The sequence below is a fragment of the Papio anubis genome, chromosome 7 (assembly GCF_008728515.1).
Source record: "Papio anubis isolate 15944 chromosome 7, Panubis1.0, whole genome shotgun sequence".
Classification (NCBI taxonomy): domain Eukaryota; kingdom Metazoa; phylum Chordata; class Mammalia; order Primates; family Cercopithecidae; genus Papio; species Papio anubis.
In genome coordinates this window covers 106,355,388-106,383,360 of record NC_044982.1, presented here as the reverse complement: position 1 = coordinate 106,383,360, position 27,973 = coordinate 106,355,388, and the positions used below count along the sequence as shown (strand labels likewise).

The 27,973-nt window shown below is 40.2% G+C and overlaps 1 protein-coding gene across 1 annotated transcript; it reads right to left on the bottom strand.

The window, feature by feature from the left end:
• Positions 1 to 113: 113 nt before the first annotated feature.
• Positions 114 to 27,899, bottom strand: LOC116275902 (ubiquitin-conjugating enzyme E2 Q2-like). The gene is made up of 7 exons (XM_031668981.1): positions 27,838 to 27,899; positions 27,489 to 27,607; positions 27,249 to 27,364; positions 18,186 to 18,287; positions 6,650 to 6,703; positions 2,626 to 2,765; positions 114 to 222 (listed from the first exon to the last, which is right to left on the bottom strand). The coding sequence occupies exons 1-7, from the start codon at positions 27,897 to 27,899 to the stop codon at positions 180 to 182; spliced, it is 636 nt and encodes a 211-aa protein (XP_031524841.1). The 3' UTR covers positions 114 to 179.
• Between the last annotated feature and the right edge of the window lie 74 nt (positions 27,900 to 27,973).

Here is a 27,973-nt window from a genome sequence, read left to right as displayed (position 1 = left end):
TCTTTTGGAACTTGATTGCATTTGAGTTTCAATACCATGCTACTAACATTTCCATTTCTGGTCCAGTTTTATACAAAATGATATTTATAATCTGGACAACAGAAGCAACAAAAGAGCAGGGATTTAGAGATCCTTACCTGTCTTATAACTCTGTGATCTATATATGTTCCCGAGTTCTTTCATAAATCTATCTGAAGCTTGCACTGACCCAGACACTGCAGCCTGAAACACAAAAGCCACTGTTTACCAGGGTCTACTAAACCAACTAATTTAAAGATTTAAGGTATTTCAACCTGCTCTAAAAGATTACAGTAGCCAGGCAGGGGGCTCACACCTGTAATGCCAGCACTTTGGGAGGCTGAGGAGGGTGGATCACCTGAGGCCGGGAGTTTGAAACCACCCTGGCCATCAGGATGACACCCCATCTCCACTACAAAAATACAAAAGTTGGCTGGGCCTGGTTGCATGCACCTGTGTGCCTATATGCAACTCATTTCAGCTACTCAGGAAGCTGAGGCAAGAGAATCACTTGAACCCGGAAGGTGGAGGTAGTAGTGAGCTGAGATGGCACCACAGCACTCTGGCCTGGGCCACAGAGCAAGACTCCATCTCAAAAGAAAAAAAAAAAAGAGAGAGAGAGAGAGAGAAATTACAATAAAAATGGATTACCACTCAACATTTTAAGAACTAAAAAAACAGTCCAATTAAATGAAGCATTATGAAGTCTCAAGAGAATATAAAACTAGACAAAAGTCTGGTTCATTTCCTATTTTTTGTCATCTGAAAAACTCTAGCCAACATGTTCAGACCACCATGGACTCCACGATAGCATAGAATTCAGTATGAGTCTATTCCAAACCCCAGCGATTTTTGAAAATACTAGAAGGCACTCAAGGTAACAAATTATTAACTAGAATAGACTTCCATTCATAAGACTACAAGCAAGAATATTGCACAGATGGTCTAGTTCACCCATTAAGACACTGAGAACCATGTGTGCCTACATGCAACTCATTTCAGTTTTTCGTGCAGGGACTTCTATAAGGATGAAAACAAGTTGATATCTTATCCTAGCACTAAATAGAAATGGAACTACTTTTTGGTCATGTGAAACTAAAGATTTTAATGATTGCACTATACTATACTTTGAAGGAGAAAAAAATCTAGTTTATGAAGATATTACTTCTTAGCTATGTAATCATGAACTCATTTCATATCTATAAAATATGAGAAGTTTTTCCTATCTCTAAAATATAAAGAGCACCTATTTCACACAGTGGCTATGAAGACTAAATGAAAAGATCTATAAAGTACTTAGCATAGTATCGGCCATGCAAAAGTGTTCAATAATTTATACTTGTTTTGAAGATAACTCAAACTGGAATCGATCACAAAACACAGAAAGTACAGTAACATTAATTCAAATGCTACAGCTTTAGTTTTTTAAATAATCAAGATATGGGGGATTGACTAAATTTCTTTGCTCTATGAAAAATTACCAATTAAATTAATATATAAACAAGATTGAAGGAGGGAGAGTTATCTATCTGATTTCAACATTTGGCATCTACTTGCCTAGCAATTCATTCCCTGTTTTGGAGAACCTGTGCCCAATACAAAGTAACTGGTCCTCAGCTTTCATGGAGTTAGTAAATAGCTCTAATACAAGGCAGGAAGCAGTAAGTGTTCAGACAATCATTTGATGTTTCCCTACTCTAAGTATTTTATGTATACACACAGTTAATTCTCATTTATTTTTCATAGCAATCACCCAAAAGGTATGTACTGTCTAACCATATTTTAGAGTTGAGCAAAGTGAAACCATACAAGGTGTGTCTGTCACCAAACTCAGTGTTCCTTTCCCATCCTGCCACTTTAAATAAAAGAGATGTTAAGTCAAAAGAGAAACATTACTTTTGGTTTGGTCAGAGCAGGATGGATCGAAGTCAGCTTCATGAAGGAGAAATAATTTGAGTTGTGTTTTGTAGGAGAGAATGAATTTGAATATACAGATGCCACAGAAGGAAGGTCAGCAGAGAAAACAGCATAGACTAGCTGGAAAGGGGCATATACAGGGATCAGCAGGTGGTTCAGGATGTGAAGAGCAGATGAACAGGATAAAAAGTGGCTATTCATAGACGAGAAAGATAACCTTGGGCAGCAAAACATATGACTGTGGCTGGGCATGGTGGCTCATGTCTGTAATCCCAGCACTTGGGCAGGCCGAGGTAAGAGGACTGTTTGAACTCAGGTGTTTAAGACCAGCATGGTCAACAGAGTGAGACCTCATTTCTACTAAAAATCAAAAAAATTAGCCTGGTGCAGTGCCACATGCCTATAGTCTGAGACACTTGGGAGGCTGAGGCAGGAGGACCACTGGAGGCAGGAGGACCACTGGAGCCTGGGAGATAAAGGCTACAGTGAACTATGATTGTGTCACCGCACTCTAGCCCAGGTGACAGAGCAAGACCCTGTCTCAAAATCAATAAACAAATGACTGAATCCACCACTAAAGCAGGAATGGAGGAGGACAGCAGCTGAGATCAGCATGTTCATGAATTGCCTTGTGTTAACTATAATTACTTGACCAAAAAGTCCAGGCTCCAGATATTGATACACAATTACACATTTAAATGGTCTTGCCTTTCAGTCTTCCTAATTTTCTCTAATATTGCCCAATTTTCTTTTTCAATTCCTTCATCCTTCAACTTTTTCCCATTAATAGGCTCTTCTTTCATCTCATAATGATCTAAGTCTTCTATATCCTGCAAAAAGAAGAAAAATGTTAGCTTATTGAACCTATTTTTCTTCAGCAGTTTCTCATGCCAAAAGTTAAATTATTCTTGACTCAATGGGGGACAATAAACAGAATATATCTATCCTATGGGGAGAGAGAAAAAGCCCCACATTCCATTCAAGAGGCTCTCACCTTTTATATCCTATATATTATTTAAAAGTTAGACTCTGGGTAAAGCAGATTTAAAAGCTTTACAAAGTCACAACTATAACAAAATAAACCATCATTTTTTTATTTACTTCTTTATTCAATTTATTTTATTTTTTTAAGATAGAGTCTCACTCTGTCACCCAGGCGGGAGTATAGTTGGGCAATCTCTGCTCACTGCAACCTCTGCCTCCCAGGTTCAAGTGATTCTCATGCCCCAGTCTCCTGAGTAGCTGGGATTACAGATGTACACCACCAAGCCCAGGTAATTTCTTTGTACTTTTAGTAGAGACAGGGTTTCACCATGTTGGCCAGTCTAGTCTCAAACTTCTGACCTCAGGTGATCCGCCCACCTCAGCCTCCCAAAGTGCTGGGATTACCAGCGTGAGACACCACACCCGGCCAAGCCATCTTTTAAATCTCCTCTTAGGAGGCACCTTTGAAACAGTGTAGCAGCAGGTGTCAAGAACCTTAACTGTCCATAGTTTGTTCCAGAAACTCAAATTCTAGAATTGTATTCCAAGAAACCAGTCTAAGATGTAAACACAAATTTAGGCATAAGGATACCTGTTTCAACCTTGCAACCACAAAAACACAAAATCTGCATGTGCAAAAATAGCAAAACAGTTAACTCCATTAACTATTAAGAGGCCACCAAAATACCAACACAGCATAATTTCTCCTGTATCAAAAAACTTTGAAATGAAAAATGGAATACACAAAGGAATAGAAAGAATTTCAATTATGCTGAAATAAGCACAGAAAAAGACCAGAAGAACTTATATTGAAAGGTTAATTTCAATTAATTTTACTTGTTATCTCTGGAGACATTTGGTGCTTTCCCCTAATTTCCAAGTTTATGATTTTATGTAGTAAGCATCTATTGACATTAATAACTAAAATATAAGTTAGAGAAAGAATTTTATCTCAGGTGCTCAGAAGGCTGAAATAGAAGAATCGTTTGGGCCGAGGAGTTTGAGGCTGCAGTAAGTTATGATCATGCCACTGCACTCCAGCCTGGGTCACAGAGACCCTATCTCAAAAAATAATAATAATTTAAAGATAATTTGAATAATACCCCCCAGAACAACATCTTTATTCACATCACTCTGCTGCCTCCATTCCCATACTATGTTCTTACATATATACAAATACATGCAGAATTGTTTAAATCCTAACTTTGTTCAATTACCTTATTTTTCTACTTCAATTGCCAAAATCTCTAAAGGAGTATTTATATTTATCTCGATTTTTTTTCCCAAGCTGGCTAATTCACTGATTTCTAGATCAGATTACTGTCTACCACCACTCAAATTCTGCCCATGACTCTGTACTTCATGGAGCTCCCTTCTTCCTGTGTGCACCTTTCAGCCCTGATCTTCCATCCTACGCTTGTTTTCCTCACAATGCTTACAAATGCCTTTGGCCTGTATTTCCACCTGTACCTTCAACCTCAGTCATGTTCCCATCCACAAAATTTCTCCACCTAAATATTAATCAGCACATCCCAAACAGAATTCAACATATCTTTCTAAAACAATATTCTCAGCACACGATTCCCTGATAAACGCCTTCCTATCAACAATCACACCAAATAGAAACATGCCTGTCTTGAATTCAAGACTTTTAACCATCTGCCTTTTCTGGCCAATCTTACTTTCCATGACTTAACACATCAACCTTCCTTCTCAAAAGAAACATATCCAATGAACCCAAACACACCAGGTCCAAGGTTGTTCTGGGCCTGTTTCCACGTTATTTTAGGAGCCTAGAATATCTGCTTTTCACCTGTCCTAATCTGACATCTCCAAAGTCCAGTCTCCTGCCTTTCTAGATTTCTCTCAAAGTTGCAGTCACGTGTTTATTATCTTGTGAAGGGAAAATGAAAGGGTTCGTGAACCTTAGTACAATGGCCGCCTGACACACGGAAAAGGTTTGATGTTTTCATGCAGTTTATTCCACCTAAAATAAACTGCATAAAAACATTAAAACAAACTCTCATTCTACTTGGACAATTTTAAGAAGTATTTTACTCCCAGAATCATAAAACAAGCCTACAGCCAGGCACAGTGGCACATGCTTGTAATCCCAGCACTTTGGGAGGCCGAGGTGGTGGATCACCTGAGGCCAGGACTTCAAGACCAGCCTGGGCAACAGAGCGAGACTCAAACTCCACAAAAATTAAAAAATAAAAAATAAATTAGCTGGATGTGGGGCACCCACCTGTAGTCCCAGATACTCAGAAGGATCACTTGAGTTCAAGGTTACAGTGAGCTGTGCCCGCGCTACTGCACTCCAGCATGGGTGACAGTGAAACCCTGTCTCAAAAAACAAACAAGCAAAAACAATCCTACAACACTACTTCTTTAGTTCAGAAGCACTCTAAAGTATATTTTAGATTAATAATTTCCAAACCAAGAAAATGAAAGTCTAAATTATAAGACCCCAAACAGAAAAAGACTTTTAAAACAATCAATACCATGGAATTCACATACCTTCTATTTGGTCAAAGAAGAGACACAGATCTTTGTTGTGAGGTTTGAATTTAAATGCAAAGCTTCAGAGCCTGAAAACCTCTAAAATTATACCCATGACTGACAACTGGCCTAGGCTCAATGTCTTTGGAATTTGCTATACTAAATTTGCTACTGTTGGAATGTATTCCCTCCAAAATTCAAGTGTTGCCAATGTGATGATATTAATAGGTAGGACTTTGAAGAGGTGATTAGGCCAAGAGGGCTCCTGCCTCCTTAATGGGATTAAGTCCCTTACAAATAAGGCTTCACACATTGGACTAGCTTGCTCTCCTGCCCTTCTGCCTGCTACCACATGAGGATGCAACAAGAAGACCCTGAGACACCAAATGTTGATATTTTCATCTTGGATTTCCCAGACTCCAGAACTGTCAGAAAATAAATGACTGTTCTTTATAAATTACTCACTCTCTGCTATTCTGTTACAACACTATAAAACAGACTAAGACAAATTTCTTTGATGATTTTTCAACAAGAGACAGTTTCACTACTTCTGGTGAGTAGTACCTAAAATATTCTCAAACTCTCCTTCTGTGGAAACATAAAATTTTTTAAACTCAGTAGTTCCTCTTCCAAAAACTAACCAAATACAGGTTAAGTACTGATTAGTATTAAATATAATTTGTATTGCTAAAAGTTAAGAGCTTTTGTTTTCCAGAAAATCAAATACAAGAATTCAGATAAAACAGTTTGCTCAAAGGCATATCATGAGTTAGAGGTAAAGACAAAATTTATAAATTACATTCCATTCCAAATACAATGTGCTTTCAATTATTGCACTTTAGTAGTAGTTTATAAAGGAGATAAGAGAATTACTCAAATGTTCAAAAATGAAGATATTTATAATTTATTTTATTTTAAGACAGAGTCTCTCTCTTGTCACCCAGACTGGAGTGCAGTGGCACGATCTTTGCTCACTGCAACCTCCGCCTCCCAAGTTCAAGCGATTCTCCTGCCTCAGTCTCCCGAGTAGCTGGGATTACAGGTGCCCACCACCATGCCTGGCTCATTTTTGTGCTTTTGGTAGAGACAGAGTTTCACCACGTTGGCCAGGCTGGTCTCGAACTCCTGACTTCAGGTGAGCCATCCGCCTTGGCCTCCCAAAGTGCTGGGATTACAGGCGTGAGCCACCTCGCCCAGCCGAAATGTCATTCTTATATAAAATACCTACTTCAGCCATCTCTTCTTCCTTTTCTTTTGAAGTCACTTCTTCTGTTGTCCTATTCTGAAATAGAGAAAGAATCTGCCAGGGCTACACAGAACAAGTATGCACAGGCTGAGTACATTAGAAGACTGGTGTCATAGCTTTAGGGACAAACTCAACCATCTGTCACTGCAGTCCCACTGCCAGAGAGCTTATTAAAATTAAAATGTTCATTTTGAAACCCAACATTGATTTGACAAAGAACAGTTCTCAGCTTTTAAAAATGAAACAATTTTGAACAATTCAACTTAATGGGTGCCTTAGGAATAAAGAAAAGCAATCAGTCAAATACAAAGCAAAACTGAAAAAAAAAATTAAAACATAATCTAATTTAAAATAAGGAAACATTTTACTTATATGGCTATGTGCATAAAATCAAAAGCTTATTTTGTTTAAAATAAATCTCCCAAACTATCAATTCCTTAAAATAGCTACTTTTTTAACTTTGAAAAGCCTGAATCACCACATAAATTCAATTGCCTTACATTTTAATAGGTCAGATGTGTTACTTATAATAGACACTTCCCAAAACTAAGAATTATGACATGATTACCACCTCACTATAAGGCAAATTTTCTTTCAAGAAACTTGTAATTTACTATCAAATATCTCTCTAAAAGACACAATTTACCAATTAACACAAATTACAATTATCAAGTTCAGAAATGAACCTAATGAATTTTTAGGAAGTGCCTTCATACCCAGTTTGGTCAAAGTTCAAAAGACAAGCTTCCTGGCCAGGACACAGCATATAAATGCATCTTTAACCAGGCCAGTTCAGGTTAGAACCCAGAATATGTAAAAGATCAAGAAACTAGGATCCAGAAATCAAGACCAACAAAGGTCTCAGGAGTATCCAAGCATCTGTTATTAGATACTCTGCTGGAATAATTCTCAAGAAAAACAAACCCATGATCGCAGAGGGCATGAGAACTCCTCTGGATAAGCCAGCTGGAGAATGTCACGTAGACAAACATTTCCATGCAGAATTAACTTATATTTCCTTTAAATCTGCATCTCTTTAGACATTCTTTGTTTTCTAAAAACTAAATGGAAAAAAGAAGCAGGCAGCAGCTTCCAAAATGTAATTCGCCCCTTCTTCATTTCCCTACATTGTTATAGTCCAAATCCAATTATTCTGGGTATCTAAAGAATATATACCCAGCCTCAAAGTCACAAAGAGTTTGGTTACATCAGTGGTCGAAAGAACATTTTTGAAATGCTAATTTTAAAGCCTACCCAAAGAATCTGTTTTGCAAATGTTCTCTGAGGTGATTCTCAAATACATCTGGTTCTGTCACCACTAGCCCAGTTACTATCCTTCATTTTACACATGAGAAAGCTGAGCCCCTACCCCCTCAAAAACGGGAAGTAATTTAATCAAAACAAAAAGTGATTTAGGGCTGTGAAATCTTAAGATTAATTTCATTTCAAGATATGGTCTGGTCCTCTTTCCAAAACCCCACTGAAATGATATAATTTTATAAAAGACACTAAGTCTGCTGCAGCAGCAGAAAAATAACAAATATAAAAAGAATACCCTTAGTGAACCAAAACTATAAGGACATGCTGGAAGATACAAAGCAGATAGAATCAGACTGCTGGGCTCGAGAAAGCCACAAACCCAATCCAAATAATGGAGGGACCACTTTTGTTTGAAGAACCATTCTTCACAACACTTGTCCCAACTATAGTTGGTAAGGATCACCCAGCTAATAGGAAGCCTATCTTGAAGGTCTCTTACTACGACTGTCAAAACCAGAGAGAAAAGACAGAATGTTTTCAATATAACTCAATGCAGTAGCAAAATCTTATAACAGACTCTGCCTCTTCCTGCTAGCTCAGGAGCTAGAAAGCTCACCGGCCAGCACCTCCCCATCCTCATGCCACAGGAAGAGCACAGGTCTGCAAACCAGGAGGGGGAGGCCACAGCAGAAAAGAGTGACAATTCTGAAGACACTCATAATAACTGATACTGATCAAAGGTATACCTCATCTATAAATGAACAGATAACCATGTATCATCAGAGAGTTGAAGAAAATTAGCAACCTGAAAGGAAGGTGCCAAGTCAAAGAAGCACAAATGACCTGAAGCACTGCTAATGAAGGAAATAAACAGAATTTTAAAACCTAATTGGAATCTTTAGCAGTAATTGAAAAGATACTGTATCCACAAAATACAAAACAGATTACCATGCAAAAGACATTTCTAGGAGGTAAAAAATAAGACCCCCCCCCCAAAAAAAAAGAAAAAAGAAATTGTAGAAGGGCCAGAGCACAATGGACTTGACTCAGCAAAGCATTTACAGTGGCTTATGTCTACAATCCCGGTACTTTGAGAGGCTGAGGCAAGCAGATCACGAGGTCAGGAGACACGGACCATCCTGGCTAAAACATGGTGAAACCCTGTCTCTACTAAAAATACAAAAAAATTAGCCAGGCATGATGGCACACGCCTGTAGTCCCACCTACTCAGGAGGCTGAGGCAGGAGAATCACTTGAACCCGGGAGGCAGAGGTTACAGTGAGTCGAGATCGCGCCACTACTCCCCAGCCTGGGTGACAGAGCGAGACTGTCTCAAAAGCAAAAACAAAAACAAAAACCACCAAATTGTGATGTTCCCTTAGAACAGAGAAAAAAAGCAGATTGAAGGAAAAAACAGCAGAGATGTAAGTAAAAGAATAGTTAAGGGACATGGAAGATATAGAAATCTAACATTCATCCAGAGAATGGAAGAGAATAAAAAGAAAGAAAGAAGACAGATACTGCTGAGCTAAAGAAAGACATTAGAATATTAAGTGGCTCTGAATGCCCAAAGGAATACTGAAGGCTGGACACAGTGGCTCATGCCTGTAATACCAACACTTTGGGAGGCCAAGGCAGGAGGATCACTTGAGCCCAGGAGTTCAAGACCAGACTGGGCAACATGGTAAAAACTCATCTCCACGGAAAAAATTTTAAAATTAGCTGTACATGGTGATGCACACCTGTAGTCCCAGCTATTCAGGAGGCTGAGGTGGGAGGACTGTTTGTGCCCAGGAGGTAGAGGATGCAGCAAGCCATGATCACACCACTGCACTCCACACTCCAGCCTGGGCAACAGAGCAAGACTCAAGACTCTGTCTCAACAAAACAAAACAAAACAACAAAAAAGGAATACTAAAAAGTGAAACTTCCACACTTTACAGTTACAGAGAAAATCATCCTAACTACCAGAAAGAACTAAGAATCAGACAGATATCAGATTTTTCATCTGTAATAATAAACAGCAGAACATAAAAGGGTAAAGACCTGGAAATAAACTCAATTATGACCTCAGAATTCTATATCTAGCTCCATTCATACAGGAAGCCTATCTGTGTATGTTTGCCTCCGGATTCTCCACACTGATATGGATGGAGTACTTTAAACAGAGTCAGATATTTGTTGAACAAATGATAACAGACAGCAAGTTCATGGAACACTCTCCATACACACCCACACAAACACTTTCTAGGAAAAAAAAAAAAAAGCCCAGGATATTATTCAGGGATATACCTGAGGGGCAGAGAGCAGGAGACATAATACAAGTAGCAATAAGCAAAGACAACAGTAACACCAATAGTGAAGTGTAAATGATTGCTGATAATCTAGCTGAAAGGTCACAGGCCATACTCTCTGACCATACTGATGCACTAAAAATAATTTAAAAGCCACCTGAAAATGCCCTTTTTTTTTTTTGATACGGAGTCTCACTCTGTCGCCCAGGCTGGAGTGCAATGGCGCAATCTCGGCTCACTGCAACCTCCACCTCCCAGGCTCAGGCCATTCTTCAGCCTCCCAAGTAGCTGGGACTACAGGCACTCACCATGATGCCCGGCTAATTTTTTTGTATTGTTAGTAGAGACGGGGTTTCACCATATTAGCCAGGAAAGTCTCTATCTCCTGACCTCATGATCCGCCCGCCTCGGCCTCCCGAAGTGTTGGGATTACAGGTGTAAGCCACCATGCCCGGCGAAAATACTTTTTAAGAAGTTTTTTTTTCTTAGATAACTCTTGGGTAAGAGAAGAAATTGATCCTCATGTGTCAGTCATCCAACCCCTAAGTATGTGCCCCGGAGAAATGCTGGCACAGGGGTACCATGAAATACAGACAAGAATGATCATAGCAGCATTCACTGTTCCTAATAACACTGGAAACAACCCACATGTCTGTATCTAGTCAAGGGGATAAATGGTATGGTGTATTCAAACAATGGAGTAAATACAGCAAAGCAAAAGAATATAGCTACGCACAATAGGAACAAATTTCACATACAATATTGAGTACAACAAAGATCTGAAAAAATATATAGTATGATTTTCTAATCAAACAAAAGGCAAAACTACACTGTATTGTTCAAGGATGCATACGTGAGTGATAACACTAGAGAAACATAAGGCAAGATGAGCGTACAGAGGCACGGCGATCAGGAAGCAGCCTGCAGAAGGTTTCTGTAGTGCAAGCAATGTGCCTTCTCTTCACCTTGGTGCTGGCTAGGTGTTAGTTCCCAAATACTCACTCTAACTATATGTTACACTAAGCTTACGTTTCACATAATTTCAATACATGTCATACCTCACAATAAAAAGTTTTAATAGTAAGAGCAATGTGAACACAGGATGCAATAAAATGACTTAGAAAATACAAAGTATTTAGAAAACAGATTTTAAAACTTGTGCAATAAAGTCAAACAGCACCCAAAGAAAATATATACCCTTAACGCGTTTGTTTAAAAAGCAATTTAAATTACATTGATCCACTAAATTAGAAAAAGCAAAATAAACAAAAAGGGGAATTAATTAAGACATAAGGAAAACGTGAAAAAAAAACCCACTAGATTTAAAAAATAAAACTACAGGAGGATTCTTTCAAAAGACTAAGATAATAAAACAGTCAAGCTTCTGATAAGTAATCAAGATAAAACTTTGAAGAGAAAATGGCATATAGCCACATGTGAATATGATGCAAAAAGTGAAAACTTTACACATCTTTACAATACCTTACAAGTATGGATGAAGTGTTCATTTCTTTTAAGAATCTACAGTTACGAAAACTAACTGAAGAAGTGGAAAATCTGGAGACTAATACACAGAAGAAGGAAAAAGACAAAGACTTGGCCTCCCAACTGGATGTTTATTTAAACCAGGGATTGTCAGCCTCAGCAATATTGATATCTCGGGCCAGACAATTCTTTGTGGAGGGTTCCCCTGGCATGTTGTGGGACATTTAGTAACATCCTCTCTACCCACGGAATGCCAATAAGACCTCCCAACCATGACCAGCTGTGACCACAAAAATGTCTCCAGATATTTCCAGACGTCCCATGGGAGGGCAAAATATTCCTGCAGTTGAAAATTAATGTATAAACTAGATCTACATCCTTGGTCTTAGAAGAAAGATGTAAATCTTCCCAAGATAGCCCTGCATATCCTTGATACTGAAATGAAATAAGAGCCTTAAAGGAAACAAACAAAACTTTAATCTTATTTAATACAGAAGTAAAAATGCAAAAAATAGAATATTACCACAGCCGTTCTAACAGTGTTTATTATAGGAATGCAAGGATGATTCAAAATTAGGAAAATTTTATCAGGTAATTCACAAATTGTATTTCTCCATAGAATTGTAGGCACAATCATGAAAAACAAGGTAGCTCTATAAGCATTAAGTCCAAGTGATATTCAATGACAAACACAAGTTGCAGATGTCATACAGAAAAAAACTGAACACTGAACACATATTTCCACCATCTACTCTTTGTCCTGAGTCTCCACTAGAAATACAGTGAAGAATAAACATTATATAAACACACAATTACAAAAAAAGCAATGGGGTTACCAACAGAAGAGAATTCACCTACATTAGACAATGACAGTAAATGGAAAATGGTTAATTAATGAAGCAAAGCAAACAAAGGTAGAGGTCGGGGGATACCAATTACAAGCAGGCTAATTTGTCCCACAGCAACCTGGAAAGATTCTAGACTCAGACACCAGGTACCCCCGAGAGTGGGACTGATAGGCAAGACTGAAAACAAACATTAACCAGAAGCCTATATAGAGAACACATTTTCCAGGCCCTGAAACACACTGCTCTCCCCCATCTCCTTAAGCAGAACCCAAGCAAACTTATCTACCTCAGACAAGAGAATGTAGATTTCACCTCCAGAGGAATGGAGTAGTTCCAGCCATCATTTATGACTGCACCGGGAGATAAGATAGACAGGTAGCGGATAGCAATTAGGAATCAGAATACATTCCCCCTAAAAGCTATCAGTTGCCAAGTATTGGCCATGAAGAACTCCCAATCAATTATTAATTTATTTTTTATTTTTATCTATTTTTATTTTATTTTATTTTATTTTAGAGACAGGGTCTTGTTCTTTCACCCACACTGGAATGCAGGAATGCAGTGGGATGATCACAGCTCACTGCAGCCTCAACCTCCCAGGCTCAAGCGATCCTCCTGGCGCAGCCTCCCAAGTAGCTGGGACTACAGGTGGGTGTCACCACACCTGGCCTTTTTTTTTTTTTTTTTTTTAATATGGGGTCTCACTATGTTGCCCAAACTGGTCGTGAGCTCCTGGGCTCAAGTGATCCTCCCACCTCAGTCTCCCAAAGCACTGAGATTGTAGGTGTGAGCCACCACACCCAGCCTCCCAGTCTTTTAGTACCTCTCCCAAATATGAATGAACAAAAAAATGAATCTCAAAAAAGAACACAGGCCGGGCGCGGTAGCTCACACCTATAATCCCAACACTTTGGGAGGCCAAGGTGGATGGATCACTTGAGGTTGGGAGTTTGAGACGAGCCTAACCAACATGGAGAAACCCCTTCTCTACTAAAAATACAAAAATTAGCCAGGCATAGTGGCACATGCCTGTAATCCCAGCTACTTGGGAGGCTAAGGCAGGAGAATTGCTTGAACCCAGGAGGCAAAAGTTGCGGTGAGCCAAGATCACGCCATTGCACTCCATCCTGGGCAACAAGAATGAAACTCCGTCTCAAAAAAAAAGACTGCAAATGATAAGCAACACAGAATACATATTTAAAGAGAGGCTTTAAAAAGAAAAATAAGACCGAAATAAACTAAGAAAAAAATTTATTAAAGAACAAGGAGATGCAAGGGAGAAGACAAAAGAGTATCAAAATCATTTCATAAAGACACTTTGAATGTATTAGATGAATAAAACAAAATAGAATATGAATAAGGAATAATCAGAGAAGAAAAAGTTCTTAGAACTCAGGGTTCATCTTGGGAGTTGATCCCCAATGAGCCACACCTGCTGTCACCATGTCCTTGAACAGGCCCATCCCACAGTGAATCTGGGTTGGCCCCAAGACTCACTTTAACCTAGAGAATTTGGTGGAAATGACACTGGACCTGCTCCAGGTCTAAGCCTTAAGAACACCTGGCAGCTCCGCTTCTGTGCTTCTGGAAGCCAAAAATAACAATTGGCTATCCTCTTGGAGAAAGACAAGCCACATGAAGAGGCCCGAAAGGATGAGATGCTATGCAGAGAGGAAGGCCACATGAAGAAACACCAAGACAGCAGACCTGTGGGTGAAGAAGCCATCTCAGACACTCCACTGCAGCTGAGCATCCAGATGACCAGTTGCTGACACCATCTAACTGCACAGTGAGAGATGCCAAATGAGACCAGCAGAAAAACTGTCCAGCTATCCCCAGTTAACCCACCTGGTACTGACAGATAGACAAATGTGCAGTTTTATGCCACTAAGTGTTGGGAAAATTGGTTAAGCAACGATTAATAACCAAAACAAAACTTAAAGTTATGGCTGTGCAAAGAAAATTTCCTGAAAGTTCAAAGATAAGAAAAATATTCCAGAACTTAAAATGTAAAAAAAAAAATTAGAAATAACGTGAGATACAAGACTCAAGACAAGAGGACTAAAATCCAATTAATGGACACTTCAAAATGAACAAATAAAATGGAAAGGAGAAAGTTAACAAAAAGATGACAAGATTCAAGATTCCAACTTTGAAAGAGCCTATCCAAGCACAGACATAGATTTTCTTAAACTGTATACTAAAGGGGTCAGATTACACAATATTTTATGCCTTACTTTTTAATTTAATATATCTTAGAAGTTTGCACATGCTCTTATGGAAAGACTGCCTGCGTTTTTTTGGTCTACAACAGAATATTCTATTATAAAACTACACTATAATTTTTATTTAACCAACTACTGGTGGACATCAAGAATGGAGGAATGTTTCAACAAGGGAACAATCAACAGTATCAAAATACTACAGAGGGGTCAATTTGGGGACTAAGAGGGGAGCCACTGGATTTGGCAACTAGGAGATAAATTTTAGCGCAACGATGAAGGCAGAATCCAGATTATAATAAGCTCAGTGAAAAAATGGTGAAGACATGTAGCTTATTCTCTCAAGAAACTAGGCTATGATAAACTGGCAGAGGCTGTAAGAGTAGGAGGTGAGTTGTTTTCTCCTTCACGTAAATATATTTACTTTTTTAAACACTAGGCCCAATTGTATATCCTACTTCATTTAACTTTATGAACATGTTTATGTATGTATGTATGTATGTATGTTATGTAATGTTTTAGACACTGAAAAATAACTCATTTCTGCTATTATAAAACTGTTATCTTTAGATGTTCAGAAGCAACTTCCTAAAAGGAGGTAGCAGTAATGGAGCTATGTCTATCATTCTTTCCCATCAACCCCCTTGCTGGAGATGTAAACATGTGTCCATCAAGTCTTTAATTTTTACCTCTTATCTTCATGGCTCTCCACACAAACCTTAACTCTTTTTTTTTTTTTTTTTTTGTATTTGTATATGTATATCCAGAGAGAGAGAGAGAGAGAGAGAGACAGAGACAGAGAGAGAAAGAGAGACTTACTATGTTGCCCAAGCTGATCTCAAATGCCTGGGCTCAAGCAATCCTCCCACCTCGGCCTCACAAAGTGCTGGGATTACAGGTGTGAACCACTTTGCCCAGCCTCAGCCTTAACTCTTAAAATATCTTAAAACTGATGTTCTTCTGTTCTTATTTTTAAGAATAGATGCGTTTAAACCAACTATAACTTATTTTGACAAAAATTAGAGTTAAGACGCAAAATTCCTCAAAGGGTCAGTTCTCCTAAATCTACTTTTTTTTTTTTTTTTTTTTGAGACGCAGTTTCACTCTTTGTTGCCCAAGCTGGAGCGCAATGGCATGATCTCGGCTCACTGCAACCTCCGCCTCCTGGGTTCAAGCAATTCTCCTGTCTCAGCTTCCCAAGTAGCTGGGATTACAGGCACCCCCCACCACACCCAGCTAATTTTTGTATTTTTAGTAGAGACAAGGTTTCACCATGTTGGCCAGGCTGGTCTCGAACTCCTGACCTCAGGTGATCCGCCCGCCTCGGCCTCCCTAAGTGCTGGGATTACAGGCGTGAGCCACAGTGCCAGGCCAGAATAATCTATTTTTTCCCTATTTAGTTAAAATATCACCTTTTCCTTACACTAAATTCTCATTTGCAGGACTCTGATTCTAAACTTTCATTGCCCTTATCTGTCTGGCCCAGGGCTAGTCCACAGTATTTTATTTAATAGCTGGTTGAACAAGTCTACTCTTTATTATTTTTAATTATTTACTCTTCTAAACAAACTTTAGAGTCATTTTGTCAAGTTCCAAAAATAAATCTGCTGGGACTTGTACTGAAATTTGCATATGTGTGTATATATATATACACACACACACACAAAATTTATATATATAAATATATATCAAATATAAAATGTATATATACATATATATATATATATATTTTTTTTTTTTTTTGAGACAGGGTCTCACTCTGTCACCTAGGCTGGAGTTCAGAGGCATGATCTCAGCTCACTGCAACCTCTGCCTCCCAGGTTCAAGTGATCCTCCCACCTCAGCCTCCTGAGCAGTTGGAACTATAAGTGTGTGCCATGGACACCCAGCTAATTGTCGTCTACCCACCTCAGCTTCCCAAACTTTTGGGATTAGTGGTGTGAGCCACTGTGCCCAGCAGAAATTATATTTATAAATTACTATGAAGACATGGTGATAATTATAATATGAAATCTGCTCATCCAGGAACATAGAATGCAAATCTTTCATTCCACTCAGCAAAATGTTGTCATGTCCTTTATAAAAGTCCTGCACATCTAAGTTTATTCCTAGGTATTTAATTTTTGCTTACAATACTTGAAAAAATACTTTATCACTATATATATATATTTTTTTTGAGACGGAGTCTCACTCTGTTGCCCAGGCTAGAGTGCAGTGGTGCAATATCAGTTCACTGTAAGTTCTACCTCCCAGGTTCATGCCATTCTCCTGCCTCAGCCTCCCAAGTAGCTGGGACTACAGGCACCCGCCAGCATGCACAGCTAATTTTTTGTATTTTTTTTTTTTTTTTCTGTAGAGACGGGGTTTCACCATGTTAGCCAGGATGGTCTCAATCTCCTGACCTCGTGATCTGCCCACCTCAGCCTCCCAAAGTGCTGGGATTACAGGCATGAGCCACCGTGCCCGGCCTACCACTATATATTCTATGTGATTATGGTTAATATTGGGGAAGGCTATTGATATTTCTATAACAGAGCTTTTAACCAGTAATCTTAAAAATTGTTTTTCTCAGTTGGTTCCTTTGGATATTTTTAGGTAAACAATTATGTCAACTGAAAACAATGATTGTTATTTTTCTATAAAGACTATGACATCATGAGAAAATACAATAAATGCTTTTTAAAAGAATATAAAACTATAGAGATTATGATCTCAACTATTTAAACATATGTACAAGGGTTATGTATTTTACTAGCAAAAATATATATATATATTGGTGGAAAATAGCCATCATGTCAACAGTGGCTATATTAGGTAGAGAAATTATGGGATACTTTAATTTGTTTTCTTTTTTCTTTTCTGTATTTTACTAATTTTCTCAACAATGGTTACTTACGAGTTTTATAATAAAAAAAGTTTGTAAAATTTTTGCAACATAGAAAGTTATACTTCTTTATATACTAAAAACAAAAATAAAACTTTCTATTTGGATACCTTTGACTTTTACTGCAGACTTACAGACCTGTGAAAGAAAAGACAATTCCTTCCCACTAGTTCTGGTGTCATTTTCCCCATCTCTTCCTTCACTTCTACCTTGGTCTTTTTTCTACTTCCCACCTTGGCTAGTGGTCTCTACTCAAAATGCTTGCTTAGCTTAATGGTTAGAATTCAAGGTAAAAGAATTCCCGAATTCCTAATCTAAACTAAGGTTATACATGTGGGAAATAATAAATACTACCTTATTTACCAGGTAGCACATAAGATTTGGAGGACTTAAAATACCCAGACTTTAATTCCTCTAAGATTATAGTTACTAATCATGCTTTTATATAATATTATCACTTAACATTTAATTTCTAAATATGATGTTCATGAGGAAAAGAGAAAATAGCTTGGCTTCTTTCCTCACCAAATTGTTGTTCTTAGTATCTTCTAGACGTTCCAGAACTGACATCAGATTTGGCTCATCAGAGTCCACAAACCATATCAGTGAAGAAGATGAATAGGATTCCTGTTTAACACAGAGACACCTATGTTAAACATTTACATACAGACTAACCCAAATATGCAATTAAACCACACCATTAAATGGCAAGATGACCATGGATGTAAACAAAACGTATGTGGGAAAAAGGCAACACACGTAAACCCACGTGAGGAGCTGGACTTCTGAGACAGTCATTCTTTACATATCACTGTCTGCTGCTACAGCTCATAGAAGTCAACAATTTTCTTCAACACTGGCAGGCAGCCTCTAAATGGCCCTGATCACCCTCACCTCCTGCCATTCACACCCTTGTAAAATTCCCATTCCTGGACCTAGTGACTCACTTCTAACAAAGAGAATACAGCAAAAGTAATAACATCACTTCTGAGGTGAGGCTACAAGGAGACTACGATGCCTGCTTTGGTCACCCTTCTCCTGCTCTTTCCATTGCTCCCTCTGATGGAAGCCAGTTGCCATGTGATGAGGTGCCCTATGGAGAGGCCCACATGGCAAGGTATTGTAAAAGGCCTCCAACCAATGGCCATCTAGAAACGGAGGCCCACTCCAACAGCCTGAGATGAATCCTGCCAACATCTACACGAGTGAGCTTGGAGACGGATTCTCTCCCTATCCTGCCTCACGATGATCACTGCCGCCACCAACACCTTCACTGCCTAGTAAGAGGCCAAGCCAGTGAACCCAAGGTAAACTGCACAGAATCCTGACCCACAGAAACTGTGAGATAATGTTTGTTGTTTTAAGCTGCTAAATTTGTTACAGAGCAATAGACAACTAATTCAAACACCATAAAATTCTAACATTTTATTCTATCACACAAACCAAGTAATACCAAGAAAAGCCATTACCATACATATATTTTCAGAACACATTTACATGTGATTTTTTAAAAAGTGAATGGACTAAGCATTATGTGCTTTCACCCACTAACATTTACTCTGTTACTTTGTACTGTTTTCTATTACAAATTGAGGAGGATCCATTATTATATATTAGCTTCAGAAGAACCAGGATCAAGTCATGGAAAACAATTTCACACAAACAACTTTAGGAAACACTGCTTTGAAAACTGTAATCTGAAATACAGCTGAAGCCACAGAAGCCAAATATTTACCAAAGGTTCTTTTAAATTTTTTTAAAGCTGGCTGGGCATGGTGGCTCATGCCTGTAATGCTGGCTCTTTGGGAGGCCGAGGTGGGTGGATCATGGGGTCAGGAAATTGAGACCATCCTGGCCAACATGATGAAACCCTGTCTCTAATAAAATAAAAACAGTTAGCCAGGCATGGTGGAGGGTGCTTGTAGTCCCATCTACTTAGGAGGCTGAGGTAGGGGTATCACCTGTACCTGGGAGGCGGAGGTTGCAGTTAGCTAAGATCATGCCACTGTACTCCAGCCTGGTGACACAGCAAGGCTCTGTCTAAAAAAAAAAAAAGAAAGAAAGAAAAAAAAAGAAAAAGAAAAAGAAAAAGAAAAACAAGTTGTATTGAAGGAGGACATCATTAACAGTGTATCTCTTCAATAATGGTTTATTTTACTATTCTCATTCTTTTCATTCCTCTCTTACGGTGTCCCAAATCTCTTTACAGGCTAAAAGAAACTCTTCAGAATTAATCCTATTCTTAAAGAACACCAGTTACTGAGTATTGCATTTTCTTCTTCAAATTCTTCAGCATACATTGAGAATACACCATATGGACCATTTTTACGTTTTCAGTTTGGTTTTTTTTTTTTTTTTTTTTTTTTTGGCTAAAGAAACTGCAACTAGATTTAGGACCTGCTTCTATTAGGTTAGTATTTGTCTAGTAAACTTCAACATAAGCAAAATAAAATATGTGTTGTTGCTCTGGACTGAAACCTCTCAAAACCGTATTTTTAAAATTACAAAAAAAATTAACTGAAATCAAGTTTTTAAAAACCTTGTAGATGAAAAGATATGATACATAGTACATTTAAGTACCTATTTCAATGGTTCCCAAAGTGCGGCCCTCAAACCCTCAGGTCCAAACTATTTTGACAGGAATACTAACATGGTGACATTTGCTGTAAGTGTGTAAATACAATGGTGGGTAAAAATGCTGGTACTTTAGCACAAACAAAGGCAGTAACACCAAACTACTAGTAGACATGGTATTCTTCCCTATGCACGGGAAAGGTTTAAAAAGGAAGGGTGGGCTGGGCATGGTGGCTCACACCTATAATTCCAGCAGTTTGGAAGGCCAAGGCGGTCATATCACCTGAGGTCAAGAGTTTGAGACCAGCCTGGCCAACATGGCGAAACCCCATCTCTACAAAAAATACAAAAATTAGCTGGACATGGTGGTTGTATGCCTGTAGTCCAAGCTAATTGGAAAGCTGAGGCAGGAGGATTGATTGAGCCTAGAAGGTTGAGGCTACAGTGAGCTGTGATCATGCTACTGTACTTCAGCCTGGGTGACAGAACAAGGCCCTATCTCAAAAATAAAAAGAATGTCTATGATGAAGCAGTGAAAATTTTACATCTTAATCCTTGAATATATCTTTTTAATATTTCAAGTGAGGAAATGGGAAGTATACATGAGCATTCCTACAGACTGCCTGAGAAAAAACCCTCATGTGACTAAGTCATGAAGTGAAGTAACCACTTTAATGGAATATCATTTTTACTTCAAAGGATGACTGACAAAAAATGTTATTTCAACTTGGGTTTTGGGAGACATTTTCTCAAAAAATGAGATTCTGTCATTTCAAGAAAAACAACAGACAGGCCATAATAAAATTCAAAAATAAAACTGGTAATAATAAAATTCAAGGTTTTGACGAAAAAATTAGAATTTTAGAAAACTTATATCCACCATCGCTTTCCAAAAGTATTCTGAGGTTGATGGTGATATTGATGAATGTATTTTGATACTGTATAATCAAATGTATCAACATATAGAAGATCTCAGTGAACCATTATTTTCAAAATGACCAGTGCATGATGTTATAATATCACGCCAGGGTAAAAAAAGATCCAAAGTTCAAGAAAAAACAGGTTTTGATAGAGTATCAAAAAAGAAGCCAAGACAACATGGCAAAACCCTGTCTCTACAAAAAATTAGCCAGGTGTAGTGGTACACACCTGTAGTCCCAACTACTCTGGAGGCTGAGGTGGGAGGATCACCTGAGTCCCCAGAGACTGAGGCTGCAGTGAGCCGTGATCACACCACTGCATTCCAGGCTGGGCGACAGGGCAAGACCCCATCTCGAAAAAAAAAGAAATATCCACAATGATCTAAAATGGCTAGCTGTATGAGATTGGCCTTTGTTCACATTTTTTCAAGCAAATATCACACAACAAATTGATGCAGACACAAATGACATACCAAACATCAAAGAAATTTTCAAAAAATATACTGCTGTGGGCTTAGAAATTTTTTTCATAAAAGCATTTTTAATATATGGTGAGATTTTAAAGAATAAATATTCCTGATTTAATTTCTAGTGATAAATACCAATTGATATACCCTACATACACCAAAGCTCCTTGGGCCCTCAATATATTTTTAAGAGTATAAAGGAATCCTGACCCCAAAACTTTGAGAACTGCTGCCTTCCCTTCCACTTTCCTTGCTTCCCTAGAATTTCTTCCTTGGAAGAAACATCCCTTTGCCATTCTATATTAACTTACATAGTTCCATTGAGGCCAGTTTTGCTACCTCCATCCCATCTTCCCACCTCTGTCTCAACACAAAACCTGACCAAAGGACTCTACCAGCCCACCCCATTTCCAGTGATTAGCTGTCAGGTGAGCTAAGCCAAGCAAATCTGGGTTTTCCCTGAGACTAGACCTCTGTTTCTGGGAGATCTGGAATCACAGGGACAAGGCTGGCCACCTTGGGGTAGTCAGAATTCATCCTGCCTAAACAGGGAGAGTTCAGGCAAGTTTCTAGAAAGCCAAACTACTTTCTAGAAAGTCAAAGATAATTATACTTTCTGCCATGACTGTGAGAATGCCCATTTCATTGCATACTTTCTAACATTTTTACCAATCTGATAAATAAAAGCTGGTACCAAGAAGAAAAAAAGTCCAGGTATGGTGGATCATGCCTGTAATCCCAGCACTTCGGGAGGCCGAGGCGGGCAGATCACCTGAGGTCAGGAGTTCGAGACCTGCCTGGACAACATGGTGAAATCCGGTCTCTACTAAAAATACAAAAATTAGCCAGGAATGGTGGCAGGTGCCTGTAATCCCAGCTACTTGGGAGGCTGAGGCAGGAGAATTGCTCGAGCCTGGGAGATGGAGGTTGCAGTGAGCCAAGTTCACGCTATTGCACTCCAGCCTGGATGACAAGAGCAAGGCTTCATCTCAGAAAAAGAGTTTCCATACAATATAATTTGTTCCATCTCTAGAAAGCAATTCAGTAATGAGAACTGAAAGCCACCACTTGGAAGGTTTTAAGGATTTAGCTCTACCTATTGATGTCTAAAACATTAGTTAAGACAGAAAAACACACATATACACACACAAACACACACACACACACACACCCCGCTATATATTCAGTACCAAAAAACATGACTGACTTGATGGTACAGTCATCCAACACAAAGCACACAGTAACTGAAGGCACTGCAGAGGAGTAACTTCTGACACGGATCTACAATATTGTTGAGTGAGAAAGCAGATTACAAAAACAAATCTGATTTTGTAAGGGAGAGGAAACACATACAAACATAGGAGAAAAGAGATGAGCAGAGGACTGGAAAGATACAAAATTCTAATAGTGGTACATTCTGAGTGGTAGAATTATCAGTAATATTTTCTAGTTTTGCCTAAAAATTTTCCAAATTTCTTAAAATAAGAAGTTTTTGTTATCCATATTATAAACTATCCATCACCCCAGGAAACTTCACCTTGAGCACAAACTCTACAACATGTTCAAAGTTTGTTCAGCTAAATATTTAAGAGACAATCTACTTTGAAAGACATCTAAAGTGATGACCAATATTTAAATCTATGCATTAACATTTTTCAATCATAGGCTTTAAATTTTGTAATTTTGATAAGGTTAAGCTTTATATCCATCTTGAAAATATAAGTTTTCTATTTGTCTTTAAAATATGACTTACAATATGCCAGTTTTTAAACAGTGAATGATACTTAAAAATTGCAATATAAACTCAGGCAGTGTTCCTTACATAGAATATTTAAGTGCTTCTAACACTGTTCTTTTTCACCTGTTATGAAAACACAGAACAATTTTCTAAGCATCCAATTATTCAGGTCCTTTGTTTCTCCTCTGTTCTGTTAGTTTTATAGTAATTTCAAGGTCTGTGAGGATGAAGTTGTCTGTGACAGCTACCACAAAGGTTACTATAAGTGGACAAATTTCAAACAAGTTTATCACCACTACCATCCCCACCATAAAACTCTCAGTCAAGGGCAACACAATTCAAGGTTAACTAAGAGAATCTCTTTACCTGTCACTGCTTAAGAAAAGGATATTTTGGTCTTATTTAGAAATAACTTTCTGTATCTATTTATCTCCATAAATCCACTGAGACCAAGCAATACTGCCTGCCAGTATGTTCAGTTTTTGTATCTTTCCAAATGTAAGACACAGCTATCTTTTGATATCATAATTTTTTGAAAATTGATGCACAAACTTCTTCTTGAAAGTTCAGCCGGGCACGGTGGCTCACACTTGTAATTCCAGCACTTTGGGAGGCTGAGGCAGGTGGATCATGAGGTCAGGAGATCAAAACCAGCCTGGCCAAGATGGTGAAACCTGCCTCTACTAAAACTACAAAAATTAGCCAGGTGCAGTGGCAGTTGCCTGTAATCCCAGCTACTTGGGAGGCTGAGGCAAGAGAATCACTTGAACCTGTGGCGGAGGTTGCAGTGAACCGAGATCGCGACACTGCACTCCAGCCTGGGTGACAGAGTGGGTCTCCGTCTCAAAATAAAAAGAAAAAAAGAAAAGAAAAGACAGTTTGGATATACAGCAGTTGTAATTCTTCTGAAGGCTGGTTATGAGGCTCATTACTTTCATACTTTGCTGTTCAATAAACGTGGGGTGATGAATAAAGTAAACTGACAAAATTACCATATAAAACAAAATTCTAACTGCTCTGACAAAAGAAACTTAAAATACACACACACACACACACACACACACACACACACACACACACGGTTTTCCTAGCTAATCATTTTACAACTAAACAACCAAGTAGCAAACCCAGAGCCCACAAAAGCAGAGTAAAAATTCTAACACTCAGTCAAATAAAAATGCACATGTATCTGTGGGGAAAACAAAGAGAGATCAGCCTGTTACTGTGTATATATAGAAAGAAGTAGACATAAGTGACTCCATTTGGTTCTGTATTTGAGATGCTGTTAATCTGTGACCCTACCCCCAACCTTGTCCTTGCAAGAGACATGAGCTGTGGTGACTCAAGGTTTAACAGGTTTTGGGCAGTGCAGGATGTGTCTTTGTTAAACAAGTGCCTGAAGGCAGCTTGCTGGTTAAAAATCCTGGGCAATGGAACATCTCGGTGTAAAACCCGATTGTATGCTCTGTTTACTGAGATAGGAGAAAACCACCTTACAGCACAAGGTGGGACTTGCTGGCGGGACTTGTTGGCGCAATGCTGCTAAGAGGTTTATGGAGATGTTTGCATATGGGTATCAAGGCACAGCATTTTCCTTTGAATTTATTCACACCACAGAGATCTTTATCCATATGTCTTACTGCTAATTTTCTCCCTAAAATGATCCTATTGTCCTGCCACTCCCTTATCTTTAAGATGGTAAAGATAATTATCAATAAATACTAAGGGAACTCAGAGACCGGTGCCGGCGTGGGTCCTCCATAAGCTGAGCGCTGGTCCCCTGGGCCCACTTTTTCTTTCTCTGTACTTTGTCTCTGTGTCTCATTTCTTTTCTCAAGTCTCTCGTTCCACCTAACGAGAAACGCCCACAGGTGTGGAGGGGCAGGCCACCCCTTCAATATCTCTGATCTAAAAAAAATGCTTCAGTATTCAAAGATAGACCGCAATTACAGCTACTGAGAACATCATTGTAAGCAAACTGAGGCAGAGAAAACAAAGGTGCTGATGAGGATTTGAACCACCTAAGCTGCAGAAACCCACTAGATGGTTTCCTAGGTTTCAAGTTGGCATTATCTTTCAGAACGATCTTCTAGAAGAGATCACATAACACTGTTACAAAGGATCTGGAGAAAGGGACCCTGGCTTTACCACTCTGGCTCTCCAGTCATGCTTTACATTTTTCACTTCTTACACTCTCTGTCATTTGAAGTTAATTTACAGACTTCCATCAAGCCCTTAGAGACCTTTTTGTACTATCCATGACAAATTCTTGATGTTATCTCTGCATTTTTGACAAATGCAGTTAATTTACAAGGCAGTTAAGATTTTTTGTTCAAGCACAATATAGCTAGAATAGGGTCATATACTCAATAAAACAAATATTTACCAAGCATTTACTGAGTGGAAGATAAAAAGCACACAGCATAATTACAAAATATTCTCCACTGCCGCCATAAAAAAAATTTTAAAAGGCTTACAGAATACAGCATAACATGAACAAAGCAAAACTAGTAAGGACTAAAGAGTGGAGGAAGGGGATATATCAGCATGAACTAAATATGACCCAGAAGAGCCTTGATGGTCAGACACTTAAAGACAAATTGGGTAGGGTTAGGGCGTGGCTGTCAGGAGCACATTCTACAGGGGAAAAACGGCTGATACAGAAGCCTGAAAGGAAAAGTGGGCAGAGCACCTGTACAGGACTGTTAACCTGCCGCATCCAGGGTACAATGCGCCTTTCCAGAACACAGCAGCAGGCAGCCAGGCCAGGGGGAGAAGGACCGCTCAAACAGCACCAGAGGCTGCAATCCAACTTTTCCTTTGTCAATGAGTCCCTTTTCATTGTTAGTTTTCCAAACATAAATACATTGTTATACCTGCAACAAGAAACCTGACTGAAGAATGAGGTCTTTAAACTTAAGGGAACCTTTGGTCCAGGCTGCCGTGGTTTCACACCTGGTCCCAGCACTTTGGGAGGCAGGAGGTGGGTCATTTGAGGTCAGGAGTTCGGAGACCAGCTCTGCCAACATGAAACCTCGTTTCATTAAAAAACACAAAGCTGGGGCCAGGCGCGGGTGGGGCAGGAGCCTGCACCCAGCCACTCGGGAGGCTGAGGAGATCAAGTTGACCATGAGCCCAAGCCTGAGGCTGGGAGGGAAGGAGATCACAAGACAGCCTCCAGTCTGGGGAGACAAGAGCGAGTTCCCAGGACTGAGCTGCAGTGACATCCGCTCACTGCAGCCTCCATCTCTAGGACAGACCACGGTCTGCTGATTGTCTTGCCTCAGCCTCCTGAGTAGCTGGGATTACAGGCTCCCGCCACCAGATCCGGCTAACTTTTGCGTTTTTAGTAGAGAGGGGTGTCACCATGTTGGCCAGGCTGGTCTCCAACTCCTGACCTCAGGTGATCCGCCTGCCTCGGCCTCCCAAAGTGCTGGGATTACAGGTGTGAGCCACCGCGCCCGGTCAAAAAACCATAAATCTTAAAGGTCTTCCCCGTTCCCCGCCTGGGCTCAAACAACAGCCATAGCCGCCCTGCCATGCCCATAGTCGCGGTCCAGGGAGCAGGCCGCTGACTGAGGGCGCCCATGGGCCCTGAGAGGGATCCGGCCACCGCGGGCTCCCACGTCAGGGCGTGGCGCGGGGGCCGAAGAAGGGCTAGCAGTCCCCAAGCTAGCCCAGCGCTAGGAGTCTAAAAGATGCGCCCTCTGCCTCCTCCCACCCAAGCCTCACGTAGTCCCGGGACCGGGACCCGGCCAGTCGCAGGAGGCCAGCCCCACCTGGGGAACCGGGGCCTCTCCGAGGCAGGCTCCCCTTTGTCTCGGGACTCCGCGCCCCCTCTCCCCACCCCCCGCACCCTGCCGCGCGAGTCCGCCGCTGGGCGCCCCACCGTGATATTGCAGTGGTGCGTGAGCGGAGCGTGAGCTGCGGCGGCTTCTGGTTCTTGTGGAAGACAGAGGCCAGTAACTTCAGCTTGGCCTTGAACCCTGACACGGACATCTTCCCCTTATCTCCAGCGTGAGGGGCGCGGAAGGGAAGCCTGTCCGGAGCCGCTGTCCTGGCCGCTACCACCCCGCGGGACCGCCTGGCCGCGCTCTCGCGGCTCCGCCTCTCCCCGCCGCCTCCCCACTCGTCGGAGCGCGACTGGAAAATGCCAAGGGGACATCGAGGCCTTGGCGGAGAGCTGTGTAGCGGCCTGCGTGGCTGCTCCCCTTGTAACTGACTCCACCGACCGGTGTCAAACTGCAGCTTAAAAGGGCAACAGCACCACCGCCCCCTCTACCGTCTGGGAAAGGGCGGCCCCCACCCCGCCCCTGACCCCTCACCCTTCACCACTGACCCCTGACCCCGAGGCGCCCCGGGCGCACCCGTTTGGTGGGGAGGTGCACGAGTTCAGAGCGTGCACGCGCTCCCGGCTGCCCCCTCTATATGCCTGTGTACAGAGTACCTGTTCCCTGTCCTGACTCTCAATGGCCTACACATTAAGAGGTCGCCTGCCCTCGATGGCCCTGAGTTTCTCCTCGTTCAGAGGTTGGACCATCGCCCTCCAGCCCAGCTCCCAGGTCTGGTAGACTCATTGGAGGGACCACCTCTGATTTAGAGGCTGCAGGGAAG